This window comes from Neofelis nebulosa, chromosome 4, assembly GCF_028018385.1.
Source record: "Neofelis nebulosa isolate mNeoNeb1 chromosome 4, mNeoNeb1.pri, whole genome shotgun sequence".
In the NCBI taxonomy this organism is placed as follows: Eukaryota; Metazoa; Chordata; class Mammalia; order Carnivora; family Felidae; genus Neofelis; species Neofelis nebulosa.
In genome coordinates, this window is record NC_080785.1 from 8,164,926 (window position 1) to 8,186,475 (window position 21,550).

The following is a 21,550-nucleotide window of genomic DNA, read 5'->3' on the forward strand; positions in this document are numbered from 1 at the left end:
GATCCAGGGCAACCGGAATTTTGTGGTATTCATGCATTAAAAGAATTAATGAATCCATTAGGTGATTTATGTTTTATATCAAAAATTCCTCAAAATTATAAAAAGGAAAAAAAAATAGCTTTCAAATGTTGCTCTGCTTCCCCTGGCCTAACACTCCACCTACTGGAAAAACACCGAATACTATTTAAAGCACAAATTGTTAAAAATAAACAAACAAACCAACATACTGGTTTTGTATCAGTAAATCTGTACGGTTTTTATAAGTCTAAGTGAATGAGAAGAGTAATTCTTATTTCAGAGCTGATACAGCATTTCTTTAACAGCATTAGTTTTAAAGATTTTTATGGTAGGAATGACCCCAACACTCTACAGTTGTTTTTAAAGAATCTGGTAAAACATATCTAGGTTTGTGTTTTGACTTGCACATGAGAATTCAGAAGATAAAGGTAAGGCTTTAAAAATTCATATCTGAACTAATCTCTAGTAATTATGCCTCCAAGTTTCTTCTTAGAGATCTAGTATGAGCATAGCTCATGGTTTTTATACAATTTCATACTAATTTTTTTTTAATGTTTATTTTATTTTTGAGAGAGCACGAAAAGGGAAGAGGCAGAGAGAGAGAGAGGGAGACGCAGAATCCCAAGGAGGCTCCAGGCTCCGAGCTGTCAGCACAGAACCCGATGCGGGACTTGAACCCACGAAACATGAGATCATGACCTGAGCTGAAGTCGACACTCAACTGACTGAGCCACCCAGGCGCCCCTATATAACTTCATATTTAAAATCACTTCAGTAACTGGTTAATTTAATCATTACACGTAGTGGGTGGGTTTGACAATAATTTACATAATCAGCATCAATTAAATCATTTCATACGGCATATTTTCCTGAAGGGCTCACGGCCAAACACATTTTAGTAGATTATACAATGACTTTCCAGGAATAAGGAAAAGCAAATAAATGGGTGGTAAAAGGGAGAAGACAAAGAAGAGGAGGAAAAACAAAATTAGAAATGGTCAGTTATGAAAACAGGTCTTGATGTGTTGCTGAAAGCATATAATGCAGTGGCAAACATTTTCTTTTTTTTTTTTTTTAATTTTTTTTAACGTTTATTTATTTTTGAGACAGAGAGAGACAGAGCATGAACGGGGGAGGGGCAGAGAGAGAGGGAGACACAGAATCTGAAGCAGGCTCCAGGCTCTGAGCTGTCAGCACAGAGCCCGACGCGGGGCTTGAACTCACAGACCGCGAGATTGTGACCTGAGCCGAAGTCGGCCGCTCAACCGACTGAGCCACCCAGGCGCCCCAACAAACATTTTCAATTAAGTGAAAACGATAACAAAACAAGAACGAGAACAATTATGAGAAGCGACGTAGACACGACAAATGTGATTGAGGCCATTTCTATTTTAGTCTTTTTTTAGCCCCTGTGATCTCAATTTGTCAAGCATGTGTTTTCAGGGGTTGTTGAAATTTGGCTCCTGGTGAATTCTGGGCGAGTCATATGGGGGAGTGTTAATGAGGCCATCAATAAAAATGATATATTAGGAAACCTCTGTCTCATGAATCTATGAAGAGTGGAACTGTTATAGTCTGGTGTGTCTGATGTTATTGGTATCACGTTGTTTATCTGCTGAGTTGGGGACTGGTCTGTGTGGAAGTGGATGGCTTCTCTGATTGTCAAGTCCTCAACATGGCGCCCTCACGGTGACTGGTCCAGATACAAGGACTTTATCTGAAGATAAGCCCTTCACAGAAGGATACAATTGGTCAAATCTTTTAGAAGTGAGCAGGTTGGCTGCACCAGCTGGAGGCATCTGTCAGTGTGAACTGCTAAGAAGGTTACCCCTGTCCAGTGGTGCACCCATCCCATAAGCTACCCAGGGCATGGGCGAATGATTACCACAGGGTGACCTGACACCGAGGGGGGCTTCCCTGTGGGAAGAGGGAGACCCTGGGCAGAGGGCTCAAGTCACCCCCTGACCATATCTCCTTCTAGCAGTGGTCTCTCTGTAAATGACAGGGCTTCTAATACCTTCTAACGCTAGGCAACGACTTTTCATGCGATTTTATTGACCAGCCACCTTGTGAAGTGGGTCTGGAGCAAAGCTGAAGATGTACATAGAGACGTGCCCAGCTGGGTTCAAGGTGTTTCTACTTCTGTTTTGGAAATAAGAGTCATAAAATAATCAGGGAGTAATAGTATACAACAATATACGAAAACTGAGTATAAAGTATTACCCAAATTCTAAGATGTCTGGTACTGAGAATAACTGCCATCATGGTTTAATACTGAACTTCACAGAGTGGAGGCATTTTGAAGGAGGCATGCATCGCTAGGGGGTACTGAGGTAACCAGCCTCACTGGTTCTTAGGGTGTGTTCTGGAAAGAAATGGTAAATGACAATGGAAGGTAGCAAAGGGACACTAGATTACCCAGGGCTTTAAATGCCAGGGGGTGAAGTCTGAATTTGAGCCAAGCATGGCTGAGGTTAGTTTATTCACTTATTTTTATTCTGATGTTACATCTCCCCCAACTTATTGTAGTTACCTGTAGCCACAATTTCTCTACTAGGAGGGAAAATTCAATGTTTTATGTTTGCCGAGCACCTGACTGATCTGGTCCTAAAAGTTTGGACCCTGTCTTGGGAAGAGTTGACTTCTTGTTGAACATAGTGGTGGGGAGACCTGGAGATGGGTGAGGGAGGAGGCAGGGAGCCAGGGGGAAGGAATCAGAGAGAAGAGAGCCCAGCACCAAGTGGGGTGAGGGATGTGAGAACGCATTACAGAGGGATGATGGGTAAAGGGCCTGCTGAGGACACCAGTATCTAATGTGTAGCATTCAGCTGCCTGTTGTTCAAGACTTCATTCAACATGCTGTGTCCTCCTGCTCATTATGGGGAGACATCTAATGGGGGCTGCTGCGGAGTATATCCTTTGAATGGCTGTATGTGTTTCTATACCACAGAAGGTGCGAGCTTCATTTTGGTGGGTGCATTGTGGCTCAGATAGAGCATCCATAGAAGAGACTAGAGACAGAGAGGACCCCTGGAAATCCTGGGGGGAGGGGGAGCGGACATTGGATTTCCATCAGGGATGGAAGGTTGATGGGAATTGTGAATCAAGGCAATCCGATTAAAGGCTGGAGACTGAGTCTGATATGGTGGCTAATGAATGTATCAGTCAAGCCTATATAGTAAAACCAGAAAGATCCTCTGCATACAGAAGCCTAACATACGATACTCTTGTGTTGTCACATCAAGGTGCAGGGAGGGTGACATGTCCTGAGGACAAGGAAGCTTTCCTTTGGGACCTCTCAAATCTCATGTTCCACATCCCTCACTTTGGATGGTCCCAATATGCACCCTTTATAATAAAACTGTTATCATAAATGTAGCACCTTCCTGAGTTCCATGAGTCATTCTACCAAGCTGTTGAGCTTGAGAAATTAGTGAATTTGTAGCCAGTTGGTCAGAAATGAGGGTGGCCTGGGACCCCTGAACTTGCAGCTGATGTCTGAGGCAAGGGCAGTCTTGTGGGGGACTGTGTTCTTAAGGTATGAATTTTGGTTCTGGAAGTCTTTGCAGAGGGTAAGCTAACAATAGGACAAGGATTAAAAAATATATATGAATAGTTTAGAAGCTGTGGCAAAAATGAATGAGATTCAGACTTACTTAAAAAAAACAAGGTAGAGATTCAATGGAACATTCAAAGGGCTGAATTTAGGCTCAGAACAAGCATGGCAGGGAAAAGATGCCTCACCCAAACACTGCTGATCACGTGGGTGTTCATGGAGGGTCTATCAAGAAGTGGGCGGTGGTACCAGAGCTCAGCTCCGAGGGGTGAGACCACTCAGAATATGGATGTTTTGAAGATCAAGACAATCTGACCTTCTGACTTTCTGGATGTGAAGTGTGGGAACAAGGGGGTGATACTCCAGCGATGTTCCCAGGTTTGAGACCTGAGCAGCTGAAAGGATGGGATAGCCATCGAGTCCCATTGGAAAGGCTACAGATGAGGCAGGTCATGTGTGGGCGGCCCCCAAGGGGGTTAGACTTGGAAATATTGAGTTTGAAGTTTCGTTACACATCCAGTAGTTGGTTAGATGTGTGTGATGTCTGCATGGTATGTGAATCTGGAATTCGGGAAGAGGTTGGGGTTGGGATAGTGACTTGGGATGAAACCACCAAAAAGGTGAATAAAAACAGGAGAGAAGAAAGGACTACAGGCTGAGCTCAGAAGTTTGCCAACTGAGGGAGGCTAGGAGGGAGAGGAACCAGTAGAGGAGACCAAGCAGCAAGGCCAGCAATGTGGGAGGAAACAAGAACACGGCAATGTCCCAAAAGTTAGGGGATCATTTGTGTGGAATATTGCCCTACGGTGGAGACATGGGGGCGCTGAAAATTAGATTTGGTAGTGAGGAGGTCACCGGCCATCTTGAGGAGAGAAGTTCTAGCCAGTGGGCAAAAGCATGACTGAGAATCAGTATAAGAGAAAACAGAAGAAAAAATATTCACAATACATGCATCTGGCAATGGAATTGTACACCAAACATGTAAAAACCTCTTCTAACTCAGCAATAAGAAGGCAGATCTTTCAGGCACCAAACATGTGAACGGACGCTTCACGAAAGATTTGCCAATGGTCAATGAGCATGTGAAATGTTGTTCAACATCAGCGGTCACAAGGGACATGAGAACTGAGGCCAAGGTGAGGTAGCCCTGCACACCTGCTTCAAATGTAATTAAAAAGACTGGCAATGGCAAGCGCTGGTGAGAATGTGGGGGCAACTGGAACTCTCTAGTTTTGCTGGAGGTCACATAAAATAGAAAGCAAGTTAAACAGATATGTACCAGAGAGCCTATCAACTCTACTCCCATATTTACCCAAGAGAAATTGTTAAAAATGGCATACATATATATGCAAATGTTCGTAACAGGTTTGTTCATAATATTCCCCAACTGGAAATGATCCACCATTTTTCACCAAACAGTGAATGAACAAACAAATGATGGTATATTCATAAATGCAACACTTCCCAGCAATGACAATACAACTACAGATACAATAAGAAGAACGGATCTCAGAATCCTTACACCGAATAGAAGGAGCCAGAAATGAAAGATAACAGATGCTATGGTCCCATTCATATAAGATTATGGAACAGGTAAAATGAACATATGGTTTTATAGAAACGGAAATAGAAATCTGATGAGTGGTTGCTCGGGGCAGTTTCAGAGGAGATTGACAACAAAGGGGTGTGAGGGAACCTTCCAGGGTGTTGGAAATGTTCTCTATTTTGGCCATGGTCTTGGTTACCTGGGTGTGCACATCAAAACTCCTCAACTGGTGTACTTTACTGTGCACATTGCATGGCATGCGATTCACACGTCAATAACGGTGACTCAGAATGGTGAGAAGCTTACCTGAAATGTGAGAATAGACCACTATCTCCAGTTTTATTGCCAAGAAAAATAAATAAATGAGGAGAGTGTGGTCAGGACAGAACTTTTTTTTTTTAAGTTTATTTATTTATTTTTTGTGGGGGTGGGGGAGGGACAGAGAGAGGGACAGACAGAATCCCAAGCAGGCTCTGCGCTGTTAGCATACAGCCTGACAAGGGGCTCGATCCCACAAACCACGGGATCATGATCTGAGCCGAGATCAAGAGGTAGAAACTTAACTGACTGAGCCACCCAGGCGCCCTGAGGATAGGACTTTGTTTTAATGGAGAGAAATACTCATGTTTGTTTGATGATGGGAACGAGCCCATCATCAGGGGAGAAGGAAGACAGAAATGTCATAACAACGCCCTTGAGTAGGCAAGATGGGTTTTGTGGAAACACGGAGGTCTTGGCTTTACACAGAGCTCTCAGGCAAACTTAACTTTCCTCTCTGTTCTTTTCTGAACATTCCACAATAAATACACATAAGCTTTTAATTAGAAAAACCTAATAGGTGTTTTTTTTTTTTCAACATTTTTTATTTATTTTTGGGACAGAGAGAGACAGAGCATGAACGGGGGAGGGGCAGAGAGAGAGGGAGACACAGAATCGGAAACAGGCTCCAGGCTCCGAGTCATCAGCCCAGAGCCCGATGCGGGGCTCGAACTCACGGACCGCGAGATCGTGACCTGGCTGAAGTCGGACGCTTAACCGACTGCGCCACCCAGGCGCCCCATAGGTGGTTTTTAAATAAAGAAGAATAGAATGTTTCCCATATCTGCTGATGTCAGGCAGGGACAGGTGGTGATCCCAGGTTGCGTCACAGGTTAGACACAATATGCCATCAGGAACCATTTTCATTCTAAAATCATCCTAAGCGAACACTACTACTCAAGTTTGCAACGTACATTGTGGTTTCTGAGGAGGAGCTTGAAGAGGATGGTGATATTTGTCTTTGTTCTAGTATCTAGGGAAGGAGGTATGGAAAGGTATTATCACACTTAGAGATGGGGAAACTGAGGCACCACGAGCTTTGGGTCTAATCCAAGTCCATGGCATCAGTCATAAATATTCACTTTAATACACATTACCTTGCGCAAGATACCATGCTAAGTGTTGTTTGAAAGAGAATTTCCTGACTCCCTGCAAGGCTAAGACTCCCCTTCCATCTAGCTAACTCTGTGTTTGTTATTTTTAAGGAAATAAAATGGTGTTTTCTATCATTGTCATTCTCCTGACCCAGGGAGCGAATGGCTTTCCTAAGTAAATGGCGTTCATCGAGCAATGATTCTTTGCCAGGCGATGTTTTAAAATACTGAGATGGGGCGCCTGGGTGGCGCAGTCGGTTAAGCGTCCGACTTCAGCCAGGTCACGATCTCGCGGTCCGTGAGTTCGAGCCCCGCGTCGGGCTCTGGGCTGATGGCTCGGAGCCTGGAGCCTGTTTCCGATTCTGTGTCTCCCTCTCTCTGTGCCCCTCCCCCGTTCATGCTCTGTCTCTCTCTGTCCCAAAAATAAATAAAAAACGTTGAAAAAAAAATTAAAAAAAAATAAATAAATAAAATAAAATACTGAGAGAAAATTTAAATGCTGTATGTGTAATCAGACTAATGTTAAGGGCTTTACCATTCTAAACTTATGCGATGAAACAGCGTTTTCTTATTTATTGGATGGTCTGGTAGGTTTATAGGTTTGCTCAAATTGTGATTATGGAATGATTCTCATATGTGGGGTGTTTAAGTAAAGCAACCTCAGGTGCTCCGACTTTATTGATCCTTTTAATGCCGTGGCTTCGGTATTTAAATGAGTTTGAGTTTGTTTCTCTAATGGTCTTTCAATAAAGCTTAAGTTGACCTGGTTCCTTTGGTAATCATGACACTGTAATGGCAGAAAAAGACTAATAATAAAAATGAACTCATTTTCTGTGGTTGAAAAGGTTACATTTCTATTGATTTTAACTGTAATATAGCTAAAGTCCTTGATATTAAAAAAAGAAAACAAACAATTCAGTAAACACATCCTTTTCAGTACGGAGGCTCCATCAATGTTACTTTGCCGGGAGGTTTTGGCAGCAATAACGATATTCAGGATGGAGTCTAAAAATTGGCATTATCAGAGGACTGATCACCACATCCTTCAAACTCTGTTCCAGGTAAAAGAGTGGGAAGGGGCATGAAGAAAATCTTCACGTACGTACGGAGGGACTTCAGAATGTGGGGTAAATGCTATGGGTCTGGTGCTCAGTCTGCCGGCTTACGGAAGGCAGGAAAGCTCGGCTTTCTGGAAACACCAATGTCTTCTAATGCTATGTTTGGAGGCTGTTCCAAGGAGTAGAAAGTGGGGAGGGATGGGAGAGTTAGCAGAGGTGGGGAGGAACGGGGCAGAGAAAAGACAAGGGGCTCACGTGGGATGTGTGAGAAGAGAATTCGCCCCTCCCGTGACCCAGTTCCCCGTGTCATGCGTGTGTGTATGTGTGTGTGAGAAAGCTATAACAAAGCGGACCGACGTGATTCTCAGCTTTCCTCTTCCTCCTCGGTGTCCCCACCATCAAGGCAGCATCTACCATTTCTTGAAGGTCGGCTCTAGGTCAGAGCCCACGTGATGTAGTTCACGCGTATCATCTCACTGAATCTGCTAACAACACTGTGGGCTGGTATTCGCGTGCCCATTTGACAGTGGAGGCCACTGAGGTACCGGGAGTAAGTTACGATGCCTATGAGAATGCAGATCCTAAGAGGTACAGCCCAGAGGTCTGTGCGATTCAAAGTCGAAGCTTCTCCCCTGTGCCAGCCTGGACCCTGTGCCATCGCAAGGCTAGCCTGGCACGATGCCCCGGTGTGGGCACAGAACATTGGGAAGGAGTGGAGAGCAGGGTCACCCCAGTGTCGCTTCCGCCATCTGTCTGCCCCTCCCCCCATTTTTACTACATCTCCGTTTATGGATCTTCTGACTGATAAGAGCCCAGCCCCCTTGGCCTCCATCTCTGGGAGCAAGACAGGTTTTCAGAGCTGGTGCAGATGCTGGAGGCCACAGGAACGTGTCAACTCTTCCTCTGCTGCTCCCCACTGCTCCCCACTCTGCATTCGTAGCGTTTGGCTACAGGGGTTAAACCCACAAGCTCAGAATGGAAGCCACGCGCCCCAAAATATCCAGATTCTGATGTCATTTCCCCGGGGATATCAGGAGCCGGGCTGGTAGATGGGCTCATTTCTTCTGCTGGTGGCCCTGGGTGACAGTTTCAGGAGGGACACTCGACTGAGAGGCAGCCTTTTGCTCAGTGGGATGAAGAGAATATTCCTTATCCTGCTTCTCCTTCCTTTAAAAAAAATTTTTTTTTACATTTATTTAGTTTTTTGAGAGGCATAGAGCACAAGTTGGGGAGGGGCAGAGAGAGAGGGGGAGACATAGAATCCGAAGCAGGCTCCAGGCCCCGAGCTGTCAGGACAGGGCCGGATGCGGGGCTCGAACTCACAAAGCGTGAGATCTTGACCTGAGCCCAAGGCGGACGCCCAACCGACTGAACCACCCAGGCGCCCCGCTTCTCCTTCCTTTTTGATGCCCTTCCTTGACCTTCACTTGTGAACTACCGGCCGGGACCCTCTCTACCCACCAAGTTTCTGTGCTACCGTCCCCTCCAACATTTGGAGCAGAGTTTTTCGTGTCAGACACGTTAGGATGGGCGCTGGCTCGTTCTTTCTGTCCATCATGTGGCGGCCGAGGGAGAATGCGCATCAGACATGCCTCAGAAATAAGGAGAATCAACCGGGCGCACGGTGGGGCTCACAACCCTTGTTCCTTACACACTCCGCTCATTCGTACGCTCAGTCACTCAGCAAACCCCTCCTGGGCCTCTCCAGGGTCAGAGGCTCAGGGGCACAGCCGTGACATGGTGCAAACAGGAGCAAAATCCCTGGGTTGTACCCTCTGAACACGACGGCACGCTTCCATTTGTGGGAGCAACACCGCTGCCATCCGGGATTTCATAGCAGAGACGAATGACCCGCGCTCGCACCCACGACGCTGGAGCCTTTGTAGAAACTGGCCTCCGAGCTCCTTCCCCAAGTTCAGGACTGGTTATGGCTCATGACCGCTAGAGGGCATCTTAACACAGGCTCAGCGCCAGCGGCAGGCCCCACCGTCCACCAAAATCTCCCGCTCACGCCCCGGGGGGCTCTCTTCCCTCTCCTGAGCCCGGGGGCGGCAGCCGTGGAGCCCTTGGGAACCTCAGACCGCACGACGGGGATGCATTTGTTTTTCAGAAAGGAGACACACTTCCGGGAGATAAAAACCTGCGACCCGTGCACGGGGAAACAACGAGCTCAGCCTATTGTACTGAAAAGTAGCTTCGAGAATCAACAATCCTGGAGAGTGATTTCGGCGCCCTGCAGACGGATGCAACAATACGATGCCTCCCAGACTAGACTTGAGTCGGCCCGCCAGACAAAAGAGAAATCCAGGAACCGCATCTTCTTTCTTGGGGGATGATTTATGTACCTGGTGGGCTTGGTGGGGGAGGGAGACGAAGTCTCCTCCAGCCTTGGGTTGACAAGCGTTGCTGCGTTCTGGAGAAGGAGAGAAGACTGACATCGCAAGCCCTACACCACCTCAGAAATTGCATTGCAACCGCTTTCCCGCTGAGCTGTAAGAAATGGAAAGCGAAGTAAACACATTTTTTTCTGGAGCGCAGGAGTGGAGGTCTTGTCTAGCCCCGGAGTGCATAATTCATTTGTAGATGAAATTGCTTTGGAGAAGAAATGAAAAACTTGAAAGTGTTGACATATTCATTATGAGTCTTTTTCTGTTTCAGATCAGATGAGCTGGATGGGTTGAACTCACTATTTTTTTTTTCCGGTAGGTTCCTCTGTGTAACTTTTATGGATTGCAAAAGAGCAAATACTAAATCCCTGCAGTAGAAAATAAGATAATGTGGTCCCTGTGTACCCCCTTCCCCCCACCCCCCGAAAACCTTGAAGGAACAGCTCAGATACCTTTGTGAGTCTCCTCTGATCTACTCCCTCCCACCCCAGGATGATCAATTTCCCCCCTTTTCTGAGCTTCCTCGGCAGGAGCTTACACTTCAATTGGCCCTTGGTTTGTGTCTGTGTGATTGATGGCCTTTTCTGCTGAACTGTGGCTCACGGAGGCAGAAGCACATTGCCCACTGGGAACACTCGTACTTACTCCCTTGGTTGAACTGCAAACCAGAACGGGAGCCTTGATCCTCGAGGCCCTGTTGACAATGACCTGACAGCTGCTTTCTTATCAGTTTTGCTTTTAAGAAAGAGGAGGGAACTGGGAAGGAAGCACTTGCTGGACAACAGACCACGCTTGAGGTTTTCATTGAATGCACACATTCCCATTAAGCTAGGCGGCCTTATTCCCATTTCACAGATGAGGAAACAGAGTTCCATCACTTGCTGGAGAACACGGTGCTACGAAATGGACGAGCTTGGCAAGAAGGCCTCCTTTTTATTCATGTCTTAGTAACGGCCTCTGAATGTGGCAATCCCAGTCCACGGGGGTCTCTGCTTAGACCCACACCCTCCCCGAAGGGAAGTCTTGCCCTTACGTGCCATGTCCTTGTTACCGGCCCCAACTGCTACTCCCCTCTGCTGCTACATCGCCTTTCTCCTACTTGCACGCTGTTGGAGAGGCTAACTCGTTAAAGTCTCTTCTGGACGAGAAGGAGGTAGACTAGGTTCCTCCTCTCTGCAGAAATGATATGACTGTGAACACAGCTCTTCTCTCCTCCCGGGACAGAAGCCCCTTGAGGGTAAAAGACGCTCTTTGTCCTCAAGTTCGTCTTGAATGAAGTCGGGCTACTTTGGGGTTGCCCTTCACATTAGCGAGTAGCCTCACGGATGGTGTTGATGACCAGCTGACTTTATCGACGTCAGGACTGTTTGCTCTTCGGAACTTTCCTGTCATGTGGTGGACATGCGTAAGAGAGTAACGCCAACTGGACGTCACTGTGTGACGTTCTTGGCGATCCTCAGACGGTTTTCAGTATACGAAAAGTGCCTTGTTAATGGAATAGTCCAGCACCATCTTGAGAACACTCCCCTTCAGCAGAATCTTCATCATACATCCTCAACTGCATCCTTAAATCCAGTGCTCACCCCTCTACGTATAGAGACGGTCTCCGTTAGAGGCCGCGAGTTGCTCTGAAGGCACCGGCAGGGGGAGGAATCGTAGGTCCTGAGAGCTGGGCATCTTCTCCTTATGGGAGACACTTCACCAAACAGTCCTACTCTTTATTTTTTTTTTAATGTTTATTTATTTTTGAGAGAGAGAGAGAGACAGAGAGTGAGCGGGGGAGGGTCAGAGAGAGAGGGAGACAGAGAATCCAAAGCAGGCTCCAGGCTCCGAGCTGTCAGCACAGAGCCTGACTCAGGGCTCAAGCCCACAAACCGCGAGATCATGCCCCGTGCTGAAGCCAGTCGCTCAACTGACTCAGCCCCCCAGGCGCCCCCCCGCGCCCCCCCCCCCCCGCAAACAGTCCTACTCTCTATTCTGAACTAAATAAGGAAAATGTGTTGAAACACCTTTCCAAGGGCCAAGGACTCCTCTAGCCCCTGCCCAAAACCAAATTATAAAAAGCTAATGAGGTCATGAGGTTTTTGATGTGTGACTCAGTTGTGCATAGGCTCCTCTGGAAACACCGAAAACAAAACAAAACTAAAACAAACTCTGAGTCACACACAGGCCAAATGAAAGGGCAAGTTTCCAGTGTATCTATCCCTCTCTCTTCTCTTCCCAGACATCGTCTATGGAATGAAACCACTGTAATGATATCACTAACTAATAAAATATTGACCTCTGCCCTCCACCAAATTAAACATAAGTCAGTGTTCCACTGAAGTGGAAAGTGAAGTAAGTAATATATTTGCCAGACTCCCAACAGAGAGCGACTAGATGGCTAATGGCGCTTCTGGGAGGGAAGGACCTGGGGACTTTGCAGGTTCATCATCATTCCTGCCGACACCCGCTTCTGCCGAGCATGCTGGTGGTGTGAAGATTCTGCACATCCAAGGCTGTGAGTTCATCAGGCCGAGGAGATAAACACTAAATAAGCCAAAGGCAAGAAGTTACAGTAAATGTAATTTCAAGAGCGGGGCCCTATGCTAGCTGGGTCAACTTCCTTTATTTGTTCTGACATCCCCCCAAAAGATTTCATGCTTCCAAACAGCAGGATTTTCTTTACTAAAGGCTTGAACAGCTGCAGACGTTCGAATTTTCAGGAGTGTTTACATCCGTATACTTTTGAGGATTGTTCTCTATTCAAGGGTAAAAGTTCAAGGGTAAAAACGCACACGTTTTTAAGTGACTCATCTCAGCGGTGGGGTCTAAGTCCAGTCCAGGCTCCACGTTACCAAAGGAAAAGGACACTATGATGTAAATACACGAGGTAATGTTCACACCGACTTGAAGAACTGATCTGGAATTCTTCATGTGGCACCAGAACACTGGTCCTGAAGTTGGGCTGCTGAATTCTTTGTCACACAGGACCGTTATGGTTTTATGGTCCTCCAAGTGGGTCATTGAGTTACTTCTCATTTTACGGCTAATAAAACTGCTTTAAAATTTTTTTGTTGTTGTTTTTGCCATCTACTTGATTGATAGATGAATTGATTTTCCCCTATAAAAAGCTGTATACAATGAATATATCCAACTTGATGAGTCTGGAGACAAGCATACATCTGTGAAACCACAACCCCAATCTATAAATTCTTGTAGTTATAGCAGCTAAGGTAGCCCGAGCTAAGGCAGAAGTCGGTGTGGCCATAACAGAAAGCTAAGCTCGGGAGCATTAGCACAAGAATGGATGTCCCAGGCTGGAAAGATGGAAAACAACGGTATGAGATAAAATAGTGTTTAAGACTGTCACCTCATGTAACCCGGAAGGCAGACGTAAGTGCCTGTGACCTGTAGCTCTGGGAAAAGTGCCAGAACGGTCCTGGGTATCAGTTGTTTCCTGCTGCCTAAGTCAAAGAAGAGGTGGGTTCAGAACAGAATTGGCTGGTTTCCAAACATCAGTGAAAGGGAATAGACAAAAGTCCAAAGCTTTAGAGCCTTGCATCAGAGAATTAGAAATCAACTGCAGGGAGATTTGACAAACAAAGGCACATTCGGGTTCCTCAGCTCCGCAAACTGGCTTAGCTCCGTGGGTGAAGGGAAAACTAGTCTCTACTGCCCGCCCATGCCTTTTGTTCCAGACGGCCACAAGAGAGCTGTCGTGACGTTGAGAGAGAGGCATGGAAGCAAATGAGTACATATGTCCAAGCTTTATGTCCAGGAAAGGATGTAGGGTTTACTACTGGCACATGAAACTGACAGGAAGCAAACAGATCGGAAGCCGGCTCAGGTTTTAGAGGAATTGTATTGGCAAAGAAACCAATACAGTTGGTCTACAACAGACTTGTAAGTGTGAAACAGCCCTCAGCGTGACTGACGCTTGCAGGGCATGGACCCTCGAGGACCCTTCCCTTGCAGGAAATGCAATGCTTCAATGCATGCATTATCTGCAACCCTCAATTCAGAGGTGGCCACCGCCGATGATGGACAAGGCAGAGTGTCCCAGAGGACAGAGCCATGGAGGGCCACACAAATAATGGACAGAGATTTGGTTTAGTCAAGAACTATTTCCAATGCCAAAGGGATGGGAGGGGAGGGACGGTGGGGGCGGGTCCTTAGAGCACCTGCCTAGCACAATTCCATCACTACGAGGGGCCACAGGACTTTGCTTTTCTAAAACTATAGAAGACAGACTTCCATTGGGTTAAACCACTGAGACTTTAGGGTTAATTTGCAGAGGCAACTGGTGCTGTCCTAACATTTGTATCTTTTTCTCTGTCCTTAGCATTTAGCACACACTGTTGCCCTTGAGTATACTTCTCTGACCCTTTTTAGGATGCATATTCGATATGTACCTCCACTGTCAGCTGCTTTTTACGTAATTTGGTTGAAGTTCTGATTAATAGCAGTCAAAAATTAGCATCTTTATTTTATTTTAAAAGTGGTTTTTTTTTGGGGGGGAACATTTATTTTGAAAATTCCTGATGAAAACAACTGAAGTCACATGCTCTCTGCGGCACAAAAATTTCGGGACCTAATCATCGTTTGCTCTTGAGGACTTGGGAGTTATTTTTTTAAGAAAGTCCTTAATTTTCCTGGCGGGAGAAATCTGTTAGCCTCTTCTTGGCAAAGATGGGATGGCCCTCCAGTTAGATGAAAGCCAAAATGAACATGACATCGTTACCATCTGTTCATTTGGTTTGTGGAGAATACAGACTCTGAGTATCTATGCCAGAGAATATATCCCTGAGCTCTGTCTATATTGTCTAACTTCCATCAAAGCTCCCAAATATGTGATCGTTATTTTAAGAACAGGGAGTTCATTCATTTTTTTTGGAGCTAGTTTGACCCCTGGGATCAGGCCAGAGTATCATATAGGCCCCTTGACCCCTTCGTGGGCCCGTCACCCCCTCCACCCCCGGAACTGTTTGCACCAAAATCCGTTTTTAAGTTATGCTCATCGAGTGATGCTACATCAAACAGCTTTGTGAAAAACACATCTGTTGGCAGAAATGCTGCTGAAGGCCTTGCCCACTGCCTTCCTCAGGGCTCACTATCTAACGAGGAGGACCCAGGGCCTCGATTATCACTGCATTAAAGAAGAAAAAAAAAACAAACCCTGAAGAGAGAGAGCAAAATGCCAAAATTTGTAGCGTTCGGCTGATAGACACAGAGGCGCGTGTTTTATTAGTCTCTGTGGTTGTGCATACTTTTGAACTATTTTGTAACAGTAATAATAACTATTGTTATTGTTATAAACCCACTCAGTTTCTTACCGGCCAGAGGTAGCTGCCAGGCTACCCACGGAACCACGTGCTCATGACCTGAGCTGAAACCAAGAGTCAGATGCTTAACCTACTGAGCCACCCAGGCACCCCCGGGGCAGCTTTTTATGCCAGTAAATATAACCCATGACATGTAAATATGTGTGTGTGTGTGTGTGTGTGTGTGTATACATATATATATGTATATATGTATATACTTTTGTGACATGCTTCAATCCTCTATTTTGTTGTACAGACTGCCTGTGAACCACATTACCTCCCTCATGGAACGGGATGAGGGATGAAAGGAAGGGGAGGAAGAAGAGACAAAGCTGTGGACATCAGGAAGGAAGGAAAGTGAGAAGAAAGGCTTTGTAACACAAGACTTTGAAATTATTCCTTGTAACATTTTCGGTTCTTGGGTTCTTCTAATTGGCATGCATTTTCATCACCTACACTACTTTTTCAGGTGCTCTCTGCCTGCCTGGGGTTTGTTTTACATCTTGACTGGCCGTAAGCCTTCAGCTATTATCCCCGGTGCAACTGTGAGTTTTCGTAAATGATGCCACTTGAGGGTTGTCACGGGTTCTGGCTCACTCCCGGGTCTGATGACTCCTAGAGTCAGCTCCTCATTATCTATGTAGAGATGGGGCACTTTGTGTTCTGGCAGCAAATGTTTCATCCAAGGTCAATTTCCCTCCAGGGCTCAGCACCATTTCAGACAGTATGTGCTCAGGGAATGCAAATTAATTTAATGTTAGCTTTAGCCAAACCCAGCTAGGAAAGCAAACCTGCTTTTAAAAACACCATAAACACTGATAAACATCATTGGAATTATGTGCTGTTTGTGCGTGTGTGAACGTATAAAATTTCGCCTTAATTCCAAAGGCATAGCGTTTTTGTATTCCTGTTTGAATTAGCCTTAGTTTTGTTCTTTGATGAGAAGTGCGTTTTAATTTGAAATTATTCAAATATCTTTGTCATTATATTCTGTTACAACTGGGGGCTCTCAGAATGGGTTGAAGTTACTTGGGTTGCATGTTTTTCTTTGATTATAAAAATGCAACGCGTACCAAAAGCACGCAGCACATGCTTACAAGAGACAACGAGGAAATACAGAAAACTCTAGAGGAAATGAAACCATTTGTAATCCCTTCATACAGAAATGATCATGATGAACATTTTCCTATAGCTCTCCGACACTTTCTTAAGGTTGTAGAAGTTCTCAAGGTGGATTTGTAGACCGCTTCCAGAAAAACAAAAAAAAAGAAAGAAGGTATTTTCTAGAGTTCTAAAGGTATCCTTGGATTTACTAGCATGGTCCATGAGGCCTCCCTGTCTGACCTACTTTTCTTTAAGGAGAAGCCGTATGTTGTTTTTTTTTTTTTTTTCTGGCCATCATCCTAAACTTTATGTTCCATCAGAGCTGGGCTGGAGAGACTGGGATGAGAAAGACCAGAGCACTCAGGGACCATAAGGTCTTGCCTAGTTGAGTTCAAGTGCATTGGGGCATCTGGCTTTCTAAACACATCCAGAAGTCTCAGTGCTATTGCCTTGCCCTACGTGCCAGGAAGAGGGAGCGGAGGGGTCCCCGTCACCCTGATTACACGTCTATGCTGTTCCTACCCTCAAAGTGTTGTGTGGCCAATGTTTTAACACCTCTTAGGTCTCTTTTTCTTTCTGGAACTGGGCTCCTATTCTTTTTTTTCTTAAATTTTTACTTTTTTATTAAAATTTTTTTTTAATGTTTATTTATTTTAGAGGGAGAGGGAGAGACAGAGCATGAGCAGGGGAGGACAGGGAGAGAGGGAGACGCAGATCTGAAGCAGGCTCCAGGCTCTGAGCTGTCAGCACAGAGCCTGACGCGGGGCTCGAACTCCCGAACTGCGACATCATGACCTGAGCGGAAGCCGGACGCTTAACCGACTGAGCCACCCAGGTGCCCCTGCAGCTTCTGATATGAGCCAGGAACTGAGCTCACCTTTTTGACACGTACTTGATGGATCGTACAGTAAACTGTAACTGCACGCTGTCATTTTCCTAGGAAAGACCCGTCCTTAAAACACCCTCCAGCATTTACTGCTAAAGGCCAAGCATAAACTCCGTATCAAGTTATGAATTTGACATCCACCACTGCTCAGAAAGACACAGGGCTGGTCGTGCCTTTTCTCTGCAGCCTGAACGTCCCCCAGCAACCAGCCGGATCTGAATGCGGTCTGAGTGGCGGCTGAGCCCCTGCCAAATGACACTCCACTCTGCTGACAAAACAGTGTCCCCCTGCGGTTCTTCTTCCTGACAGGTATCTATTTTGAACTCCTTCTAGAGAATGCAGTGACAGTTCCCATCCTTGATCTTTCTGGCTTCGTTCCCAGGGAGACCTCCTCATGCTATGTTTTATTCATGGTGTCTCCCAGGCTGGTTTCTCCATTGTTAAAAATCAGTGGTGGGGGCAGGGACAATCAATGAACCTGAAATAAAATTTGACTGTCGTAGCAACACCATCCCTTTGTGTGTTCAGAGCCAACAACCAGAGTCTGAGATTCGGGGAAGGTCTGTGTTTTGAAGATTTTTAAGGCAAAGCATCCAAAGAAGAAGAAGAAGAAGAAGAAAACAACAACAACAACCCACGTTATTCATATTGTGTCAGAGTAGTGAAAGAAGTAGGTCAGATAAACCGAAATAACCTTCGCTGGGAAACATGATGAGCTTCAGGCATCTGACAACATGGAGAAAAAAGATGGCAGGATAGATAAAAACAGGAGACTGATAGATGTGTGAGTCTGAGAGTTACAAAGAATATACATAGCAAACATTTATTCTACCTCCTCCCTAAGAAATGTCTGCGCCATCAACTCTGTCACTGACTCTCCTTTAATAAACGACACTTCTTTCGCCCTCGCTAGCTAGGGGTTTGTAGGAGAAGGTATAGTACGGGTCTCTTCCGCCTGCCCCCACCACCCAAAACGAAACCAGCATCCACGTAGAACAGCGCGTAGAGATTATAATACTCTAAGACATACAGCTGACACGGACACACATGGATACCTTGAGAATTATGGTCCTCTCGTGACGGGTGATGTTGACACTGTGGGGCTGTCCATTGGCCATGTTCCTGTGGTCTACATCAATGTTATATGGCTGTCTGGTTCCGCCCAGGTTGTACTGAATCTGTAGGCTTCCTATATAAGGAAAAGAAAAAAACTCTGTAAGTTCTGGCATCAGGTGTCACTTTCAGGTCACTTCCTCTCAGGTTTGCACCCTTCGCTGTCCTCCAGTTCTGCTTCCATTCTGAGTTCTGACACACCAGCGCAGGGGTACACCAGACCGTAAGGGTTGAGGGCACCAGCCGCACGAGAGTTTACAGTCTCACAACAGTGAGCTCTCAGGGACCGTCATCTCAAAGTTGAAGCAGCAAATGGTGTAAATGATCCAATCTGGAACTGTGCCTGGGAAGGAGAATGAGAACGTATACAATATAGGACCGTGGCGATGCCTGTAGACTGACAAAGCACTACGTGAAATACAATGTGAGCGCAGGACGCAGGGATGGGCTCACACCATCGGCGAAGTGTGACATTTGGCATATAAAAGAATCATGAGCATACAATATTAAAAATAAACATAATTTACTAAAGATAAACACGCGGGATATTGGGGGGCTTCGCTGAGACCAAGAAAACGAAGCGATGCGTTTTATTCTAGGTTAGGGACTCCATCATTCCGAACACAAATTAAAGGAAAGATGGGCTTCCCAGGCCCCCCAAGCCTTACTCCTCCTAAGTTCTGGCTCATTTCACCTCAACACGTTATTCTTTTCTCCTCTCCATCTTGCTTCTCCCCAGTGATGACAGACAATATTCAAAAAGAGAAATAAAGTATTCTAGATTCTGCTGTTAATTAATCCGCACCGCAAACATAACTTGTATTTATTTATGATTTTTACAGGCATCAATTTTTTATCTCATTTTTTTAAAAGTTTTATTTATTTTTGAGACAGAGAGAGACAGAGCATGAACAGGGGAGGGGCAGAGAGAGAGGGAGACACAGAATCTGAAACAGGCTCCAGGCTCTGAGCGGTCAGCACAGAGCCTGATGCGGGGCTTGAACTCACGGACCGTGAGATCATGACCTGAGCCAAAGTCGGACGCTTAACCGACCGAAACACCCAGGCACCCCTTATCTCATTTTTAACTCAAATTGGAATCTTCACGTTAGTAGCTTTCGACATCCCATCGCTTAAAGACAGGGCCGGCAATCTGGCCAGAGTGACCAGCTGTAAGTCATCTCACAGGGTCTTTGTGACCTACCAGAGGAACAAAACTGATATCCTGATCTTTAAGTTGTGAAATAAAACATGATGATGAAAACTTAGAAAGTAAACAGCAAGAAGAAAATAAATAACGGAAAGTCACCAGAAATTCCACCATCCAGGGATAGCTACTCTAAATATTTTGCGGTATCTTTTCGCAGAAATCGATCATGCCCTTCCATATCCGTATGTTCATACATAAGTGCAATAGTTTCTAAACATTGCCCTCCCTTATTTAGGCATCGTAGCATTACAGGTGTCGTTTAAATACTGCACCGTGTTCCTGGAACTGAAAGCAGCATTCATTAGATTAATTGAGAATTAATTGTATTTCCTAATTTTGCCTTCTGGTCCAATTTGACAAACCTTCCGTAGTTCTACGTTTTACCTTAGTATTTTATCCTAGGTTTGTTTGCTTCGAGCGTTTCAACCAAGCTGTTGATTTTCACCTCCTAAGTGTGTTTCACTCGCTCTCTCCATCTCAGGGAAGCACAAGCACCTCCTGGCACCGGAGTGCCCTGTGTGGACCCTAGAGGAGCCTTCTTCCTGGCCAATGCAGATGAGCTGACCTGTCTCTGTGCCTTGGTGCTGGCCACATGACATCAGGGACCTGACGGCCACCACCTGGGCTTCACCTGCATCGTCTTCTAACTGCATCACCTGATCTGAATCAGTTTCTCCTTTTTTAAAAAAAATTTTTAAAATGTTTATTTATTATTGAGAGCTAGACAGAGACAGAGCACGAGCAGGGGAGGGGCAGAGAGAGACAGAGACACAGAATCCGAAGCAGGCTCCAGGCTCCGAGCCATCAGCACAGAGCTCGATGCGGGGCTGGAAGTCAACAGATCGCGAGATCATGACCTGAGCCGAAGTCGGACGCTCAACCGACTGAGCCCCCCCAGGAGCCCCGTGAATCAGTTTCTCCTTAACAATGAGCCCTCCTGGCCTCACTTCATTGTGAGGTGGGTCCTCTCTTTCTCCGTGCTTCCTCTCCCTACCAATCCCAGGAAAGGAGAGGTCTTACTGGCACTTCGAACACAACATATGCAAAACCAGACTGATCTTCGCCGCCCCCCCCTCAAAGTATCCCATCTCCATTTTCCACCTACTTCAGGTTATTTAAACTTGAGGTTATTATCAAAAGCCCTGCTCTCCCTCTTCCCGCTATATTAAACGCAAGATCTGTCAGCAAATCTCCTTGGCTCTATCTTTATTACTTTTTATTATTCTTTTTAGTGTTTACTTATTTATTTTGAGAGAGAGAGAGAGAGAGAGAGAGAGAGAGAGAGAGAGAGAGAGAGAAGATCAGGGGAGGGGCAGAGAGAGAGGGAGAGAGAGAATTCCAAGCAGGCTCCACACCGTCTGCATAGCACCTGACGCGGGGCTCGAACTCACGAACTGTGAGATAAGGACGTGAGCCGAAATCAAGGGTCGGACGCTCTGCTGACTAAGCCACCCAGGCACCCTGGCTCTATCTTTAAAATACACCCCGACACTTATTTTTCATCACCTCTGTTTCCACTCCCTGGACCACACCACCAGCATCATTTGCCTGGATTACGGTACTCACCTGCATTCTAACAAACCTCCCTGCTTCCACCATTCCTCCACTTCTCCTACCCCAACCGGGCTCTGCCCCCACCGACCCAGGCCCTTCTGAGAGGGCGGTCAGAGGGATCCTCTGCTCAGGACCCTCCATGGGTTCCAATCTCACTCAAAGTAAAAAACCAGTCCTCATCATGGCTCACCAGGCCCTGCATGATCTTTTCCTATAAGATCTAAGATAATCTCTTATTCTCCTCTTTGCTACTCCTCACCAGTCCACATTAGCCTCCTTGCTATTTCCTCAGAAGCCAGCATGTTCCTGCCTCAGGACCTTTGCGCTGGCTGGCTCTTCTGTCCCGGATGCTCACTTATTCCCAGTTATCTGCATGGCTGACCCCTCCCCCCGTTTAGGTCTT

General features: G+C 45.9%; 1 protein-coding gene across 1 annotated transcript in view; it reads right to left on the reverse strand.

Annotated features, from left to right (window-relative positions):
- The window catches only part of CNTNAP2 (contactin associated protein 2), a 1,972,370-nt gene that overhangs the window by 132,202 nt on the left and 1,818,618 nt on the right, over window positions 1–21,550 (reverse strand). The window contains exon 20 of the mRNA XM_058723957.1: window positions 18,326–18,459. Coding sequence (XP_058579940.1) covers window positions 18,326–18,459 — 134 coding nt within the window. The remainder of the gene's footprint in view (window positions 1–18,325; window positions 18,460–21,550) is intronic.